The 14,340-nt window shown below is 34.6% G+C and overlaps 1 protein-coding gene and 2 pseudogenes across 2 annotated transcripts; 2 read left to right on the top strand and 1 right to left on the bottom strand.

Annotated features, from left to right (window-relative positions):
* Positions 1 to 674: 674 nt before the first annotated feature.
* Positions 675 to 5,916, top strand: LOC146951745 (uncharacterized; annotated as a pseudogene).
* A 1,386-nt stretch (positions 5,917 to 7,302) lies between these two features.
* LOC146951744 (DEAD-box ATP-dependent RNA helicase 10-like) lies at positions 7,303 to 10,326 on the top strand (annotated as a pseudogene). Its single transcript, XR_015025026.1, has 13 exons — positions 7,303 to 7,439; positions 7,519 to 7,633; positions 7,705 to 7,777; positions 7,908 to 7,970; positions 8,056 to 8,154; positions 8,234 to 8,350; positions 8,600 to 8,641; positions 8,728 to 8,799; positions 8,945 to 9,090; positions 9,185 to 9,322; positions 9,397 to 9,502; positions 9,596 to 9,684; positions 10,032 to 10,326. The product of XR_015025026.1 is annotated as a DEAD-box ATP-dependent RNA helicase 10-like (transcript).
* Positions 10,327 to 13,418: 3,092 nt separating this feature from the next.
* LOC146951743 (uncharacterized) lies at positions 13,419 to 14,063 on the bottom strand. Its single transcript, XM_085741438.1, has one exon. The coding sequence runs from the start codon at positions 14,061 to 14,063 to the stop codon at positions 13,419 to 13,421; it is 645 nt and encodes a 214-aa protein (XP_085597564.1).
* Positions 14,064 to 14,340: the final 277 nt, after the last annotated feature.

Below are 14,340 nucleotides of genomic sequence, written 5' to 3'. Positions count from 1 at the left end.
GATGTCACTGATACAGCTATTTCATTTAGTTTTCATATAAAATTTTCTCCTCCATAATTACCCCTCTCTAGTACATTTTTCTATGATTCCATTACTCATTGCAGATGCATTTTTTTTCCTTTAATTGATAGTTGATACATTTAACCAGTTGTCCATTCAATTATACGTTAACCAACGATTGCAATTTCCATTTTTTTTTTTAAGAATGAAGTTTCCATTTTATTTTTACTATAAATAAATGTTTAAGATCTGTGTTATTTTTTCTCTTCTAGGTTTGACAGTAAATATTTTTCCTGTAAATACAAATTCAATTTATGTCAAAAAAAAATGTTCGAAGCGGTCTTTTTATTTTAATTTTTCTCAAACGTATCGTATCCTATATTTTTCAATAAATGACGTATCGCCGTGTCGAATACGCTTCGTATCCGATACTCGTATCGTTTCCGTGCTTCATTGGTTTTGGGCTTTGATTAAAATGAATTGAAATGTAGTTTTGGTTATATTCATTTAAATGTTGATAAAACGAGAATAATAACATTAAAAATAATTTCCTAGATGTGTCATATTTATGATTGGAAATGATATTTTACAACTATTTTTTAATAGTTTTGGGACAATTCGTGTTATATTCTTTTATTAGATTGTTACTGTAGGCTTTTTGTAATAGCATGTAACCAAGTTATTTTGTCTCTACTTCATTGAATCGTCCCCGTCAAGTGTTTGTCAAAATAGCAAACAGAAACCCCACTGTAGTGTACTCTCACCCACCACCCCTCGAAGATCACTGAGGCTCCTCCTCCTCCTCCTCCTCCTCCTCCTCCTCCTCCATGAAAACAACAACCCCACCACCTCCAAACCCAGGTTGAACGATGAAGTTCCATCTCTCAGACGATCTCCTAGATTCTCGAATCTACAAAAAGCTTCCCTGATTGAGCAGAAAGTTGATGTTAAAATGAGAGAATTTCCTTCCAGTGATTCCGTGAGAGTGAAGCGAATAAAAATGAAGGAAAATGGTGGTGACGAGGGAATTGCAGTTGAAGAAATTGGTGTCATTGTGGAAGAGTGGAAGAAAGAACAAGTTGAAGGTGGAATGGAGGGGAAAAGAACGTGTGGTGGTGGCGGTGAAATTGTGGAAGGGTGGACGAAGGAGCAGGAATTGGCTCTGCAAACATGTTTTACTGCTAAACCTAGTTCTCATTTCTGAAAGAATGTTTCTAAACTTGTATATGCTCTCTGTCTATTTATCTAAAATTGCTCTTTTAGAAGCGCAAACGTTTTGTATTAAAGAAATGTTTGGTATCTGAAACATGTTGGTTTTTGAACCGATATATGTGGTTACATCGATCACACTTTCATTTTCTTAAATTATTAATCATGTGACATACCAGTGTCAATGTTGACCTGATACCAGAGTGTTTTATTGCCTCATAGTTGACCTTTAAGCACCTATTTGGATTGACTTATTTGAGTTTATCCCAATCCCGAGTGGTAGCGTGGAGCAGAGCGGGTGCTTTGTGATTTATTTAGGAATTACTACTATACAATTAATACTAATAAACACATGGTTGCAGAAAAAATAAATAAATTACTCAAAACTGAAGTATTCATAGTTAAAAATAAAAGCCACAAGTATAAAAAAAGCAGAGACAACAAGGAGAACATGAAATGAAACATAAAGAAGGAAGAAGAAAAGCAAAGGTAGGAAATAGAAGCATATTATCAACAAAATGAAAGAGAAACAAGAACAGGGAGAGGAAGAAGAAAAGAAAGAAACAGAGAAGTAAAGAAAGAAACAAAAACAGTAAGACTCGAAATAGAGAAGAAAAGAAAGAACATGACATGCGAGCAGAGTGAGAGTGCAAAGTGCAAGCAGGGAAAGGAATGAATCACGCAGTCGTAGAGAAAGAAAGAACAACGGGTTACGAACGATGCAAAGAAGAGAGGAATGAGTCGTATACAGCCACATAATAGAACAAGAGAGGACTTAGGGTTTTTGGTACTTCCCAAATTAATCCTACAACTACAACAGGTCTAAAATTATGGGTACAATCATTTTTTAGCAACCGCACTGCTCCAGTTGCAAAACACAGTGCTTTTTGTACTGCTATGAAATGAAACCTAAGTTGAATTTCATTGTTTGAGTATATTATGATGTAAATTTAGCAAAATATGAATAGATGAGAATTGTTAGTAAATGTAGTATGAGAACTGGTAGTGAAGCCTTCAATACTATTGACATTACATCTCAAAGGCTTGAATACAATCACACCCATCTTTCTTTGTCTATTATAGGTGCTTGAAGATGTTTCTAAAAGTAGGAATAATCTAGGTTTTTGTTTAACCTTTCTACATTACGTTGTTATAGTAGTTTAATAGGCTACAACTTAATCTATGCATTATTAGAACAATCTAGAAATATGCAGCAACTCTAGACTATATATTTTAGTTTTATCTAATACATTACTGTTTATTTTACAAGATTATTCTATAAATATGCATCAATTTCAACACTTCTCCTTGATGCATGTTTTAAAAACTCCAATCATAGTTCGCAGTTGCTTAAACTTGAATCTTTTTAAATTATCTCCGCTTGCATTGATACTCATTGGTATCATAATTTATTTTCAAAAGTATTATATCCACCTTGATAATAATTTTCTTACTTTTATTGCTACATTAGTTGTTGTTGGTCTCATTGCCGGCCATGTGAAGACTTCTGACAGGGCTCATTCTTGCTCCTTAGTTGCGCTTATGAGCCTCCTTTTCGGTCTTGTTGAAGACTTCTGGCAAGGACCACTGTTGCTCATAGTTGTGTGAGTCTCTTTTTATGTATTGTTACTTCTGATTGGGACTTCTTCTTGCTCTAGTAGTTGCATATTTCTTCCCGGGCTTGTACTCAAGTTGAGCCTTAGAGGCCATGTCTCAATTTTTATTTATCACCTGGGCTTGTGCGCTCTATTTGAACTTGAGTCTTATAGTCATAGGTTTACGATATTATTTGGACCGGAACGTAAGAGGGCTGAGTTGTTAGGCTATCTGAACTACTCTCTCTCCGTTTTGGTTTTGGGTTTGAACTCAAATGAAGTCAGGTCATGTGGCATTGTGGCTATCTCTGCTCCTTTAGGCCTTGTTTGTTTCAAAGGAAAGATTGTGATAAGGAAAGAAAGGGGATGGAAAGAAAGACTTTCAGCTGTTTGAAACACTACAGAAAGATGAAGGAAAGAAAGAATATGGGTGGGACCCACGTTGGAAAACTTTCCCCACACATGGGAACGGAAAGGTTGAGGAAACAAGAGAAATGCACCATCTTCATGGGAAAATGTCCAAAATAGCCTTGATGTAACATATTATTTGCATTGTGCCATTTTTCTAAACACCAAAACTTTTCAAGGATGTAATTGTCTTTTTACAAATATACACATCATTCTTTCCTTTCACTTTCTATTCCACTTTCTTTTATACCAAACAACCAAAACAATCCTCTCACTTTCTATTCTTTTTCTTTCCTCATATAATCTTTCCTCACTCTTTCTTTCCTTTCACTTTCTTTGATCATCCAAACAGACCCTTAGTGTTTGAGTCAAATAACAATGTTTCCTAGTTTAGTAGATTCTTATTGTAGAATATATAGTTTTAAAAAGCAGTTGGTGATAAGAGGAATTATTTTTCTACGTCCAGTGTATGACCAAACACAGCTATATGATACTAATGTTAGAAAATGTTATATGAGAACTAGTAGTGAAATGTTTAATAACGTAGGACAAGAGACAACACATTTGTAATGAATTTATTGTAGGATTAGAGATATAGAGTGGTGAAGCCTTCAATGTTATTGCCATTATATTTCAAAGGCTTGGAGACAATTGCACCCGTGTTTGTCCATTTATAGGTGCTTGAAGATGTTTCTTGAAGTGGAATAATCTTGGTTTGTTTGACTTTTCTACATTACATTGTTAAAGAAGTTTAATAGGCTACAGCTTAATCTATGCATTATTAGAACAATTTAGAAACATGCAGCAACTATGTATTCTAGTTGTCTCTAATACATTGCCACTTATTTTTACAAGATTACTCTATAAGTATGCATCAATTTCAACAAGAATAAACAATGAAACAGATGCTACCATCCGAACAAATACTCTACCATCCTATTCCACAATATGCCACTGATCCAAACATACCAAAGAACCAACGAAGTCGTCACAATTGATAGATAATTGAATCTCTTAGCATTGGGCCCTAGGTTTGAACTAGGTAGTGAGTACAATTTGAACTCGGCAGTGAATACAAAACGTCTTGTTGGAAGAAACAAAAGTCACTTCGATAATATGTATTCTGTAAGCTTCGGATAGGATTAGACTTTGACTGTGTGCGGGGAGGGTACTTTCCTGGTGATTCTTTCAAAGATGATGATTGTGGCGGATCGCTTCCATCTTTTATGCCATGGTTTTGTTATCTTTCTGAATGTTTAAAATACAAATATAATTCTAGAAATGTTAGCTGAGAAGTGAGAATTAACCTCTTCTTTGACAGACGAGGATGCTGGTGGATAAGTGGTTATGTAATTTTCTAAGCTAAACATTTGTGTTTATTTTGGTGTCTCTTTTTACAGTGAAAGTTAGAACTATTAGTTGTGTGATGTTTGGACACAAATCTCTTTTTAAAATGGTGTTGTTCCAGAAAAATATTATTCATGTATGTTAATATTTTTCCTAAACGTAACTGTTAAATATCGAATATAATATCTGTACTGTATTTTTATCTCCTTTGGTATAATTTATATACAATATTGGAGTTTATATGACCAAGTGATTTAGGTGGACGTTTGCATTATTGCATGAGTGGACAAGTTAGGTATTAGCTTATATTTTGGGATAGCAGTGGTTCATGATTGTAATTTGTAACCATTACAAAGGAAAATGTATAGTTATAAATTATGTTCAATTGATTGCCAGATAAGTGCATATGTGCTTAAGTCTTTTGGTCATCGAAAATGCTTTACAAAATTGGTTGCAGGTACCTGGCAAGTCTAAACAAATTGCTTTGATAGATTTCACCATGACATCCACACACCACCTCGATGTGAGCCTCGATCAAGGGCAAAGACAATTAACTCACTACCCCTTCATCAATACTCAATATCTCCATGTAAAGTTCTCAAACCTACTGAAAAGAAGGTTGGCAGATCAAATATTTTCAAACCAAAAAGCTTCCTTATCCAGAAGTCTATCGAGAATCGGTTACAGCGCCCTCTTAAAGTTGATCAACGTCGTAAAGGGGACATATTTTCTGTTCTTGAACCCAACATTGACTTTTCTACTAGTGCTTTTCAGCTCAGTCAAGCACTTTGTACCCAACAGCAGCTAAAGGAAAATAAAGGGTTGCTACGAAGTTGCACCGAGAGATCATCGTTGTCATCTTCAAGTCATGAGAAGCCTCTTTCTAGATTTAGTGGCTCATCAGGTGTTCAAGATCATGCTAGTCCACTTGAGCTAAAGCAAGTAAAGAACAAGATGCAACATGAAAAATATGTCAATCAATTAAGATTTAGGGACCTTAGGAGAAGAGCAGCATCTACACAGACAAAAATGTCGGTAGTTGGAGAAGGAACAGGCATTCAGAAAACAGATGTTGTTAAAGCTGCAAAAGTTGCATTGGTTGCTGAAGCTCGAGACGCTATCAATAAGTTTCAACAATCACAAGTCAATTTTGTGGACAACACTTGTAGTTCTCATGAGGACAATGAGGATGACATTGGAGTTGAATGTGAAACTGAAAATCAATAGGTTTTTCTGAAGCTATTTGGCTGAATTAAACTTGTTGAATAGTTGTATGTATAGCTGTTTCACTTGAAGTTTTAGACATTGTAGCTTAGTCATAATATAGTTTTTTATTTTTAAAATCCAACATTTTGTAGCATTTAATTGTAGTTAATAAAAATAAAAATGAGCAAATCCTTTTTTTCTTCTTCCAGACTTCCATTGAAATATGGCAATGAGAATTTACTAGTTGTAATGTATTTAGATTAATTATTTGTCTAGATCACAATGGGTAATATTTGTCTAGATCATTTTTTTAGAGGCATCGGTTACTTTGATTCGTTGCACCCAATTAAACCTTAAATATTGTTTAAAAGAAAACAAATATTGAGTTTTTTTGGTTAAATGAAATAAAAAGAAAAAATTAACAAAAGGAACTAAGTCCAAATAAAGGACACTCCAATAACATAAGCTAACAAGTCGAGAAAAGACATGCAGACAATTCGTGAATCAACCAAATAATACATACAATTAGCTCCCAATTTCGCTAGAATATCTTCACATGCATTCCTTTCACAAAGAGCGTCATGATGAATCAAGTTCAAATCTTTTAGTTTTTTGGTGTGAACTGGACATCCTCTGCGTGCAATTGTAAAGACTAATCTCCTGAGTCGAGTAAAACCGTAATGATGATCAAACTCTCTCTCTCTCTCTCTCTCTCTCTCTCTCTCTCTCTCCCCCCTCCCTCCCTCTCTCAAGAGATTTAACATTGTTGCCGTTTCAAGATTGAATTTGAACCCTAAACCTCTAGTTAAAGTGGAATATATCACTTACCATCTCATCCGGTTACTCTTGAATCAATCTTTTTGAGTTTGTATTGAAAAGTCTTTTGGAATTTATTATTCTTTATAGGGTAGTGTTAACTTGTGCCCTTAGGGCACATGTTAACAAATCCCAAAAAAGAAATATTCTCTTAAACTTCGAGCATTCAATTTATTAAAACATTAAAGATTAAATTTAATGCACGTATTTCAATACATTATTTCTACATTTGGCTTCTAAACTTGTGCCTTAAAGACACAAATTAACATTTGCCTTCTTTATATATCGTATCAAACAATTTGTTCACTTAATAGAATATAATATCTAATTTCTGTCGAAAAAAAGAATATAATATCTAATTAGTATAGTACAAATGAGATTTTTTTTGTTTTGTTTAAGAGATGTGAGCCAAAGATGATGCATTTATGGAAACAATGAAAACGATTCTTTAATTTTGGTATTTTCCTTGGTGTTAAAAAATGCATAAAATTGTTTGCTTGAAAGTTGTACCATCTCTTTGTTAGTTAACACTTGTTTTTTTCTTTGAAGGAGTTAGTTAAGACAAATTTTAAAAAAGTAAAAATAGAAAATGTTTTCATAAAGTAAGCGTTACCTAATTAACTTGTTATTTTTTCTTCCTTAAAAAAAACTTGTGATTTCTCCTTAATAGAAAAAACCCTAAAACACAACCTCGCCTCGCTCTCCCAACAACAACATTGAATTAGGTTAGAAGAAAATGAAATCATTTACTGATCTGGGCTTATCTTCTGAATTGGCAAAAATTTGTGAAACAAAAAGGCCTTGGTATTATGCGCAGAGAGAAGTTTCAGAGAGAAGTGATTCCCCATGCACTACAAGGTATCTATCTGATTCAAATTTTATTGAATGAATGAATTATTATTATTATTAATTCAAATTCATCTCATTCTGCATGCAGGAAACGATGATGTGTTTGGAATTTCCCCACCACGTTCCGGTAAGACTGTGGCTTTTGTTCTTCCTATATTGCAGAGCCTAACCCCTTTCTTTGCTTGTGTGCTCTATTCCACAAGGTATCATAATCATTTATCTCATCATTGATCATATTCAACGTAACTAACCTTTTTCTTTTTTCTTAAACTAGGAGACTTGCCTTTCAGACCGCTGACCACTTTGAGGCTCTAGGTTCTCAATTTGGTGGTGTCAAGTGTGCTATTGTAAGTTATAATACTTTTTTCCCGATGAAATTGCATAATTCAATGTAATCACAAGTGTGTATGTGCGCAAGAGACCATATATGTGCTGGTTGGTTACTAACACAATCCATTTTGATTGCTTTTTCTATAGATTGCTGAAGAGAACCGCAAGGAACATGAATCCATCCTCAACTCAGAGCAACCTCATATTATTGTAAGTGTTAATGTTACAATCTTGAAATTTTATTATTTCAATTTACTAATTAATGCTTCTAATTTTTTATTTCTTACTCTTCAAGGTTGGGAGGCCTGACCTAATCTTATATCACCTAACACACACCCAAGGATTTTCTTTTGCTCTTGCTAGTTTAAAGTACTTGGTATGTGATTTGATTGATTGATACCGTTTTTACATTATTACAAAATGAAATATTTCATATATCTTGTCCACTGCTCTGCATTTTGAGCGGGTCATAGATAGATGATGCACACCTGCTATCTTATGAGAACATTCTACATCAGATTTTAGAGATTTCAAGAATGATTCCTAGTGAGCGGAGAACATTTCTTTTTTCATCTACATTCACAGACGAGGTAAATACTTTGATCAAATAAACTTCTAGGAACTTCTTGGGAGATGAAATTTCTTTTTCAAATTACTTTGCTTCCACTTTTGAGTTTTACATTTCAAACATTCCTATAAATGAAAAGGGACTCGGAATCCCTGCAGTAAAATTCGAGATCAGACGGTTCTACATAATCAGAACTGCTTGACTGTGTAATTTATTTATCTTCAAATCTACACTTGTATTAATATATCTAATTCCACTCTTGTGATTTCAGGTCCATACAATGCTAAGCATGTGTTTAAGGAATCCCGTGAAGGTACAACCTTAATGTTTACAAATATTATCTTCCAATCTATTGCTAGACTCATGTTATTCACAATATTATTTTTTTATTCTGTATAGATTGACCTATCTTCCAAATATTCTATTGCGGACACACTGCAACAGAGTTGCTTTATGCAAGAAAATCACAAGGTTTCTCTTCTCCCTTTGTCCAGAAAATGTTGAATTTCTTAATATTAGAAGAGGAAAAATTAGAAGTTTTGTTTGATGTTTGGTGTGTATAATTATATTATTCATGCTTGCACTGACTGTGTTCATCAATTCCATGCTTGCATAGGATTGTTACCTTGTATACACTCTCGCTGAAATGAGTGGAAGAAAATATATGGTATACACTCAGCAATGTGGTACAGCGCTTCTTCTGGCTTTGATTCTTAAGAATCTTGGTTTCAGGCAATCCCTATTATTAGTTATATCAGTCAGGTAACTGTACGACAGGTCCTGTATTATAATTGTAATTTCTTCTAAACTGCCAACAAGAAATATGCCTAATTCTTAACATAATAACTTTTTATAGGCAAAGAAACTTGGATCCTTGAATGCGTTCAAATCTGGGGAGTGCAATATTCTCATTTGTAGTGACTTTGTTAGTAAGGGACTAGATATTCCAGCGGTAGATATGGTGATTAACTACGACATTCCTTGGTATCCAAACGTAAGATGTGCTATATAATGCTTTTATACTTTTGTTGATGCGTTTTAGTATACTCATGACCGCGTGATCAACAGGATTATATCTACCGCGTGGGATGGACTGTTGCTCATGTTAATGTTGCTGTTTCCTTTGTGAGCCCAGATGAAAGGAGACATTTCAATATGATAGAGAAGCTTCTAGGTTAGGAGTGTATGCTCTCTGCCTTTACTTTGCCATTTTAAAGAACAAAAGCGTCATAGTATATAATTGGTACAAGTATTTTTTTTTTCTCAGGCAAGAAGCTACCATTGTATCCTGCACCATTTGAGGAAGTTTTGCTTTTGGAAGGGCGTGTTAGTGAGGCTGAAAGATTAGCACAAGAGGTAAATTTATGTATTGAGCATAGTTATGTTTTAGGCTACTTTTAATCTTCCTGTCTATATAGAAAAGTTAAGTTTTTGGATTTTGTGGCAAGTTGAAATTGTGGTCCCAATTTGTCTTCATTGATAGCAAAGGAGGGAAAAGCTTGGGGTGAATGGTGATTAGGGTTAAGCAATTGCTAAGCCTAGCAAGCTTTTATAATAAGAAGATAAGATAAGATGAATTGTGATTATATTATTATTCGATATATTAAATTATGATGAGTGATTTGAAATTGGTCTATTCTCATGTGATTTAACTTAATTATTACTTTTCTAAATACTTAACTGTTTGTATTTTATTTGTGTAGGAAATGAAAGAATTCGGTTGGAGGAGCGGAGGATACTTAGAGGAGGAGGCACCACGCAGGAGCGAAGCTAGGTTGTCTTGAGAGCCCTGACGTATGCGCGCATACTTTGGTATTGATTGGCATGTGCAACTAGTACTAGTGCAACATTTTGACTTTTAAAGTGGACTTGTTGTCAGTTATTTTATTATTTGGAAGATTTTTATTTTCACTTAAAATCTAAAACACATATTATGGGTATGGACCTCATCCTACAGGGCTGCTACTACAATTAATCATCCAAAACTTTTTATATTTATGATATACGATCGTATGTAACAATTCAATCAAGCTTTTTAAAATTAAAAACTTTTCTGAGTCCTCCTCCATATCGAGTATAAAGAAATGAGCCAAACAGTTTGTTATTTACTCTCACAAGAACATAAAAATTAGGCGCTTGAGTTATGCATAAGATTAGAAAAGAAATAGTCTTACTTAATTGTTTTGATGTATTAAAGAGGGAGTGTTCTCATTCGTATGAAAAAGGGGACATGTTCAATGTGCTTTTGGGTGTATTGGTTCCCCTTTTGATTGTGTTCTTAGCAACCATTTTTTCAATTAAATTACGATATTCATGTAATTGGAAATGATTATAAATTTGATTCTATATTCATTGTGAAGTCTTTGCCAACCCATCACGGAGCCATTATAATCATCATAAATCGCTTTGTGGCTTGATTATTTCGGTTAGCCAATTTTGTTCTTAAAAAAATTAATCTAAATCTCTTACTTGAATCGCTAAGTGATAAATATGGTCGCATAGAGATTTCACTCAAAATCTAAATCTCTTACTTGAATCATTAAGTGACAAATATGTGACTTTGCTTCTAATCCATTTGGAAAAATCTATTTTATTCCTAATCCTAGTTAACACTCCAATTAGCGCTGCCAACCCTAATTCTACTGTTTTTAGGCGCCAATTATTATTAACCATTGGATCTAATCTCTTAGTGCGCCATTAATTTTCAACCCTACATCTAATCTTGATTATTTGAGGCTCACATCACAACACACAGAGAATATTCAAATTTTCCCTCTTTTGCTTTACGTTACAAGATGCATTGCATACAGACTTTCCAACTTATGCCATCAAATTAAAATGCCTTTTGTTTTCCCATGCAAATGTGGTGTACCAAGGCTAGGAGCTTTTATATGGCATATGATTTCACTGATAGTGTGTGTATGTGTGTGTGTGTCTATATATATATATATATATATATATATATATATATATTCCATTCACTCTGTTCATCTTTCATTCTTTCTAAATTCCAATCAGTTATGTTTGGCAATGGCTATGGCTGATATACAGGTTTTGCTTTCATACTACTCCATGACCGGTATGTGCAACCCTCTTTGTTTAATTTGTGTACAATATTCAACTTTATGTGCCTGATACTTATATGAGGTTGAGAAAGGGAGTTCTTTCACACTTGGAGTTCTTTCACACTTTGAAAAGAAACTAACTTCTGACGAAATTGAAACCGGATGGTTGGTAAGCTAATCCAGATTTCAAACAGAGATGTGAATTGTTTTATTATAAGATGTTAACGACGTTATGAGTATTCACTAAGTATTGATCGTTGTTTTTGTGCAGGAGCTTCTAACATAGGTTTCTGCGAGGTTGCAATGCATAGGCGCACCAAATATGTCAGAATGGTTGATGAATGCGGCAACCTGTGGTTTTGTACTGTCATGTTTGAAAATCGACCATATTATCATTTTAAGATCGGTGGTGGTTGGAAGCGAATGGCGGAGGTTTCGTCAAGGTTTACGTGTCATGGTTGGTGCACTGGAGGCTGGAAACAATGAGACTCTCTACTTCAAAGTGATTCACGCTTAATGTTTGTGGCCGTGTTTGTGATTGCGATGGATGGAGCGAATGGTCAAGTTATTTAGTTTAAGTCGAGTCGTTTTGGAAATGATTGAGTAGTAGCTATGTTTTTTGCTTTTTCGTTTTTTACTTTTATGAATGTAATGAAATATCTGTAATTGTCGAGAACATGACAATCTATTTTGGCTTTGAAAGAAAAAAAATGTTTCTTATATTTGTTGACTAGCAGGTTCCTAAAATGTTTCTGGAGACTTGTCATCCAGCAAAACTAGGCCAAAGGTTGCATGCATTAAGACTGAAATAATTGATTAAGTGGATTACTGAATGTGGCAGATGTTCTGATAAACTTTTGGTGTGTAATCGAGTCACAACTACAGCTGAGATTCGATGTTTGGATCAAGTCTTTTTTTTGTTTTGTTTGCTTTGCCATTTATGGTGAATTCTCAAGTTCTGTTTTGTGTATGACTTTATCATGGACTTTGAATTTATCAAGTATGATAACAAGTTCTTTGTTTTTCGCTAATATAGCAAAATGTTTTAGTAGCCTGTTTTGTGCAAACCATGCAACAGTATGGCATATTTTATAGTTGATTCACATGAATGAATTTTCTAATTCATTCAAAATATTTCTAGGTTGATATATGCCCAGTGCCTTAGTTGAATGGAATTCGTTTTCGAGCTTTGCCTTTCGAGAAGTAAAGACTGATTCGAATCAATCATCATATTATAGTTTTGTTAACAGCTGTATTGATGCTAAATTCATCTGTTGCGATGGATTCAGATCGCAAAGAGCAGTTTTCCTTGGCCGTATTGTTGGACATTTTTTAACGCACCCTTACTCGGTTAAAATTTAATGTAAATCACGTGTTGAAGTGATAATGAGAATTATTTTTTCTACTAGCTGATTTAATTGACTGCGGCAACTTATATTGATTCTTGAAGGTGACGCAAATATAAGTGAAAACTTTTTTTTTTTTGAAAAGGCAAAATTAAATTAAAAGGATCTATGCTATGCACAAGGAGTGCTAAGAATAGATCAAAAGAGAGAATACAAGAGGTTGAAATGTGGTGGCATACACATTAAAAACAGAAAGAAAAAAGCCACACACGACCAAATCACATAGCAGTATCACATAGGCAAGAAAACTGCTAGTGGGCCACAATTATAACAAACTACCAAATGAAATAATAAGCAAAGATGCAGCTGCCAGTTGAGATACAGAATTGCCACCGAACCAAAAAACTGATGACACCAAACCAGCTCAAAATCAGACTGATACAGCTAAACAAATGAAAAAGATATAAGAAAAATTCAGACCAGTCCCTGCAAAAACAAAGGTTCCATCAAATCATAGACACGCCAATGGATTTAAAATCCACTCACTTAACGAATAGTTGAACCCGACCGCCTTAGCTTTTGTCCATTTCCAAGATAGAGTCTTTACTTCTTCTATCCAATCATCCTCCGAACTAGTTATATTACTGAAAATCATTTCATTACGGCGATTCCACAAAATTCAGACACACGCAAACCAAATAACACTAATACGAGCCTCATGAACTCTGCCCCTGCCTGCCAAACCAGCAAACTGATTTAAATTTTGCAATGCATTATTGTGTAAAGCAGATGAGTGATTCAACCATAAAAGAATATTTTGCCACAATTCTATGCTTGCAGGGCATTCGAAAATTAAGTGAGAAGCAGTTTTAACCACTCCGCATCCGTTTAAACACCCGGATTGACTCTCAGTTAGAACTCCTCTTCTACATAAATTATCCTTTGAAGGTATCCTATTCTGAAACAACCTCCAAACCAAAACCGCAACCTTCAACGGGACCAATCCATTCCAAGCGACTGCTAATTTCCTCTGCTCCTCAGTCACCCCTCCCTCCATTATTGTATCATAAGCTTCCTTTACCGAATATGATCCTCTTGACCAAACCCATCTGTCCACTCCATTAAGTCTCAAATTTAATCTCTGAATTTTACCCATCACCTCCTCTTCCCAAGCAGATTCCTCTTGTGATAAGTCTCTTCTCCAACTAAACTTCCATAACACAAACATTATTTTCTTCGGATAAAACAAATAACCTTGGATATCTAATTTTAAGCGGCACCCCCTCCAACCAAGGGTCCTCCCAGAGACTCGTTTCAACCCCATTCCCTATTTCTTTTCTTAACTTGTCAGAGAACCAGTTCAATTTAAATCCCCACAGACCCTTTTCAATATTTTGCAAGTCTTTCCACCACGCCGAACAATTCCTCCCCTCCCATTTGATTCCCCATATCTGCTCACTAATACTTTATACCACAGGCTGTTCTTTTCAGAACACATTCTCCATTCCCATTTTCCTAATAACGCTAAATTGAAAGCTTTCAGATTTTGAATCCCTAAACCCCCCTCATCTTTTGCACGACACACTTTATCCCACCGAACC

Source organism: Medicago sativa, chromosome 1 (genome assembly GCF_051527215.1).
Source record: "Medicago sativa cultivar Bolivia chromosome 1, Bolivia_mono, whole genome shotgun sequence".
NCBI classification, from domain to species: Eukaryota; Viridiplantae; Streptophyta; class Magnoliopsida; order Fabales; family Fabaceae; genus Medicago; species Medicago sativa.
Note: the sequence above shows the minus strand (reverse complement) of the source record. Positions and strands in the feature narration are given on the sequence as shown.

Coding starts and splice junctions, on each gene's coding strand:
- LOC146951743 (XM_085741438.1), bottom strand. CDS start 14,063: ATGGGGTTGAAACGAGTCTCTGGGAGGACCCTTGGTTGGAGGGGGTGC.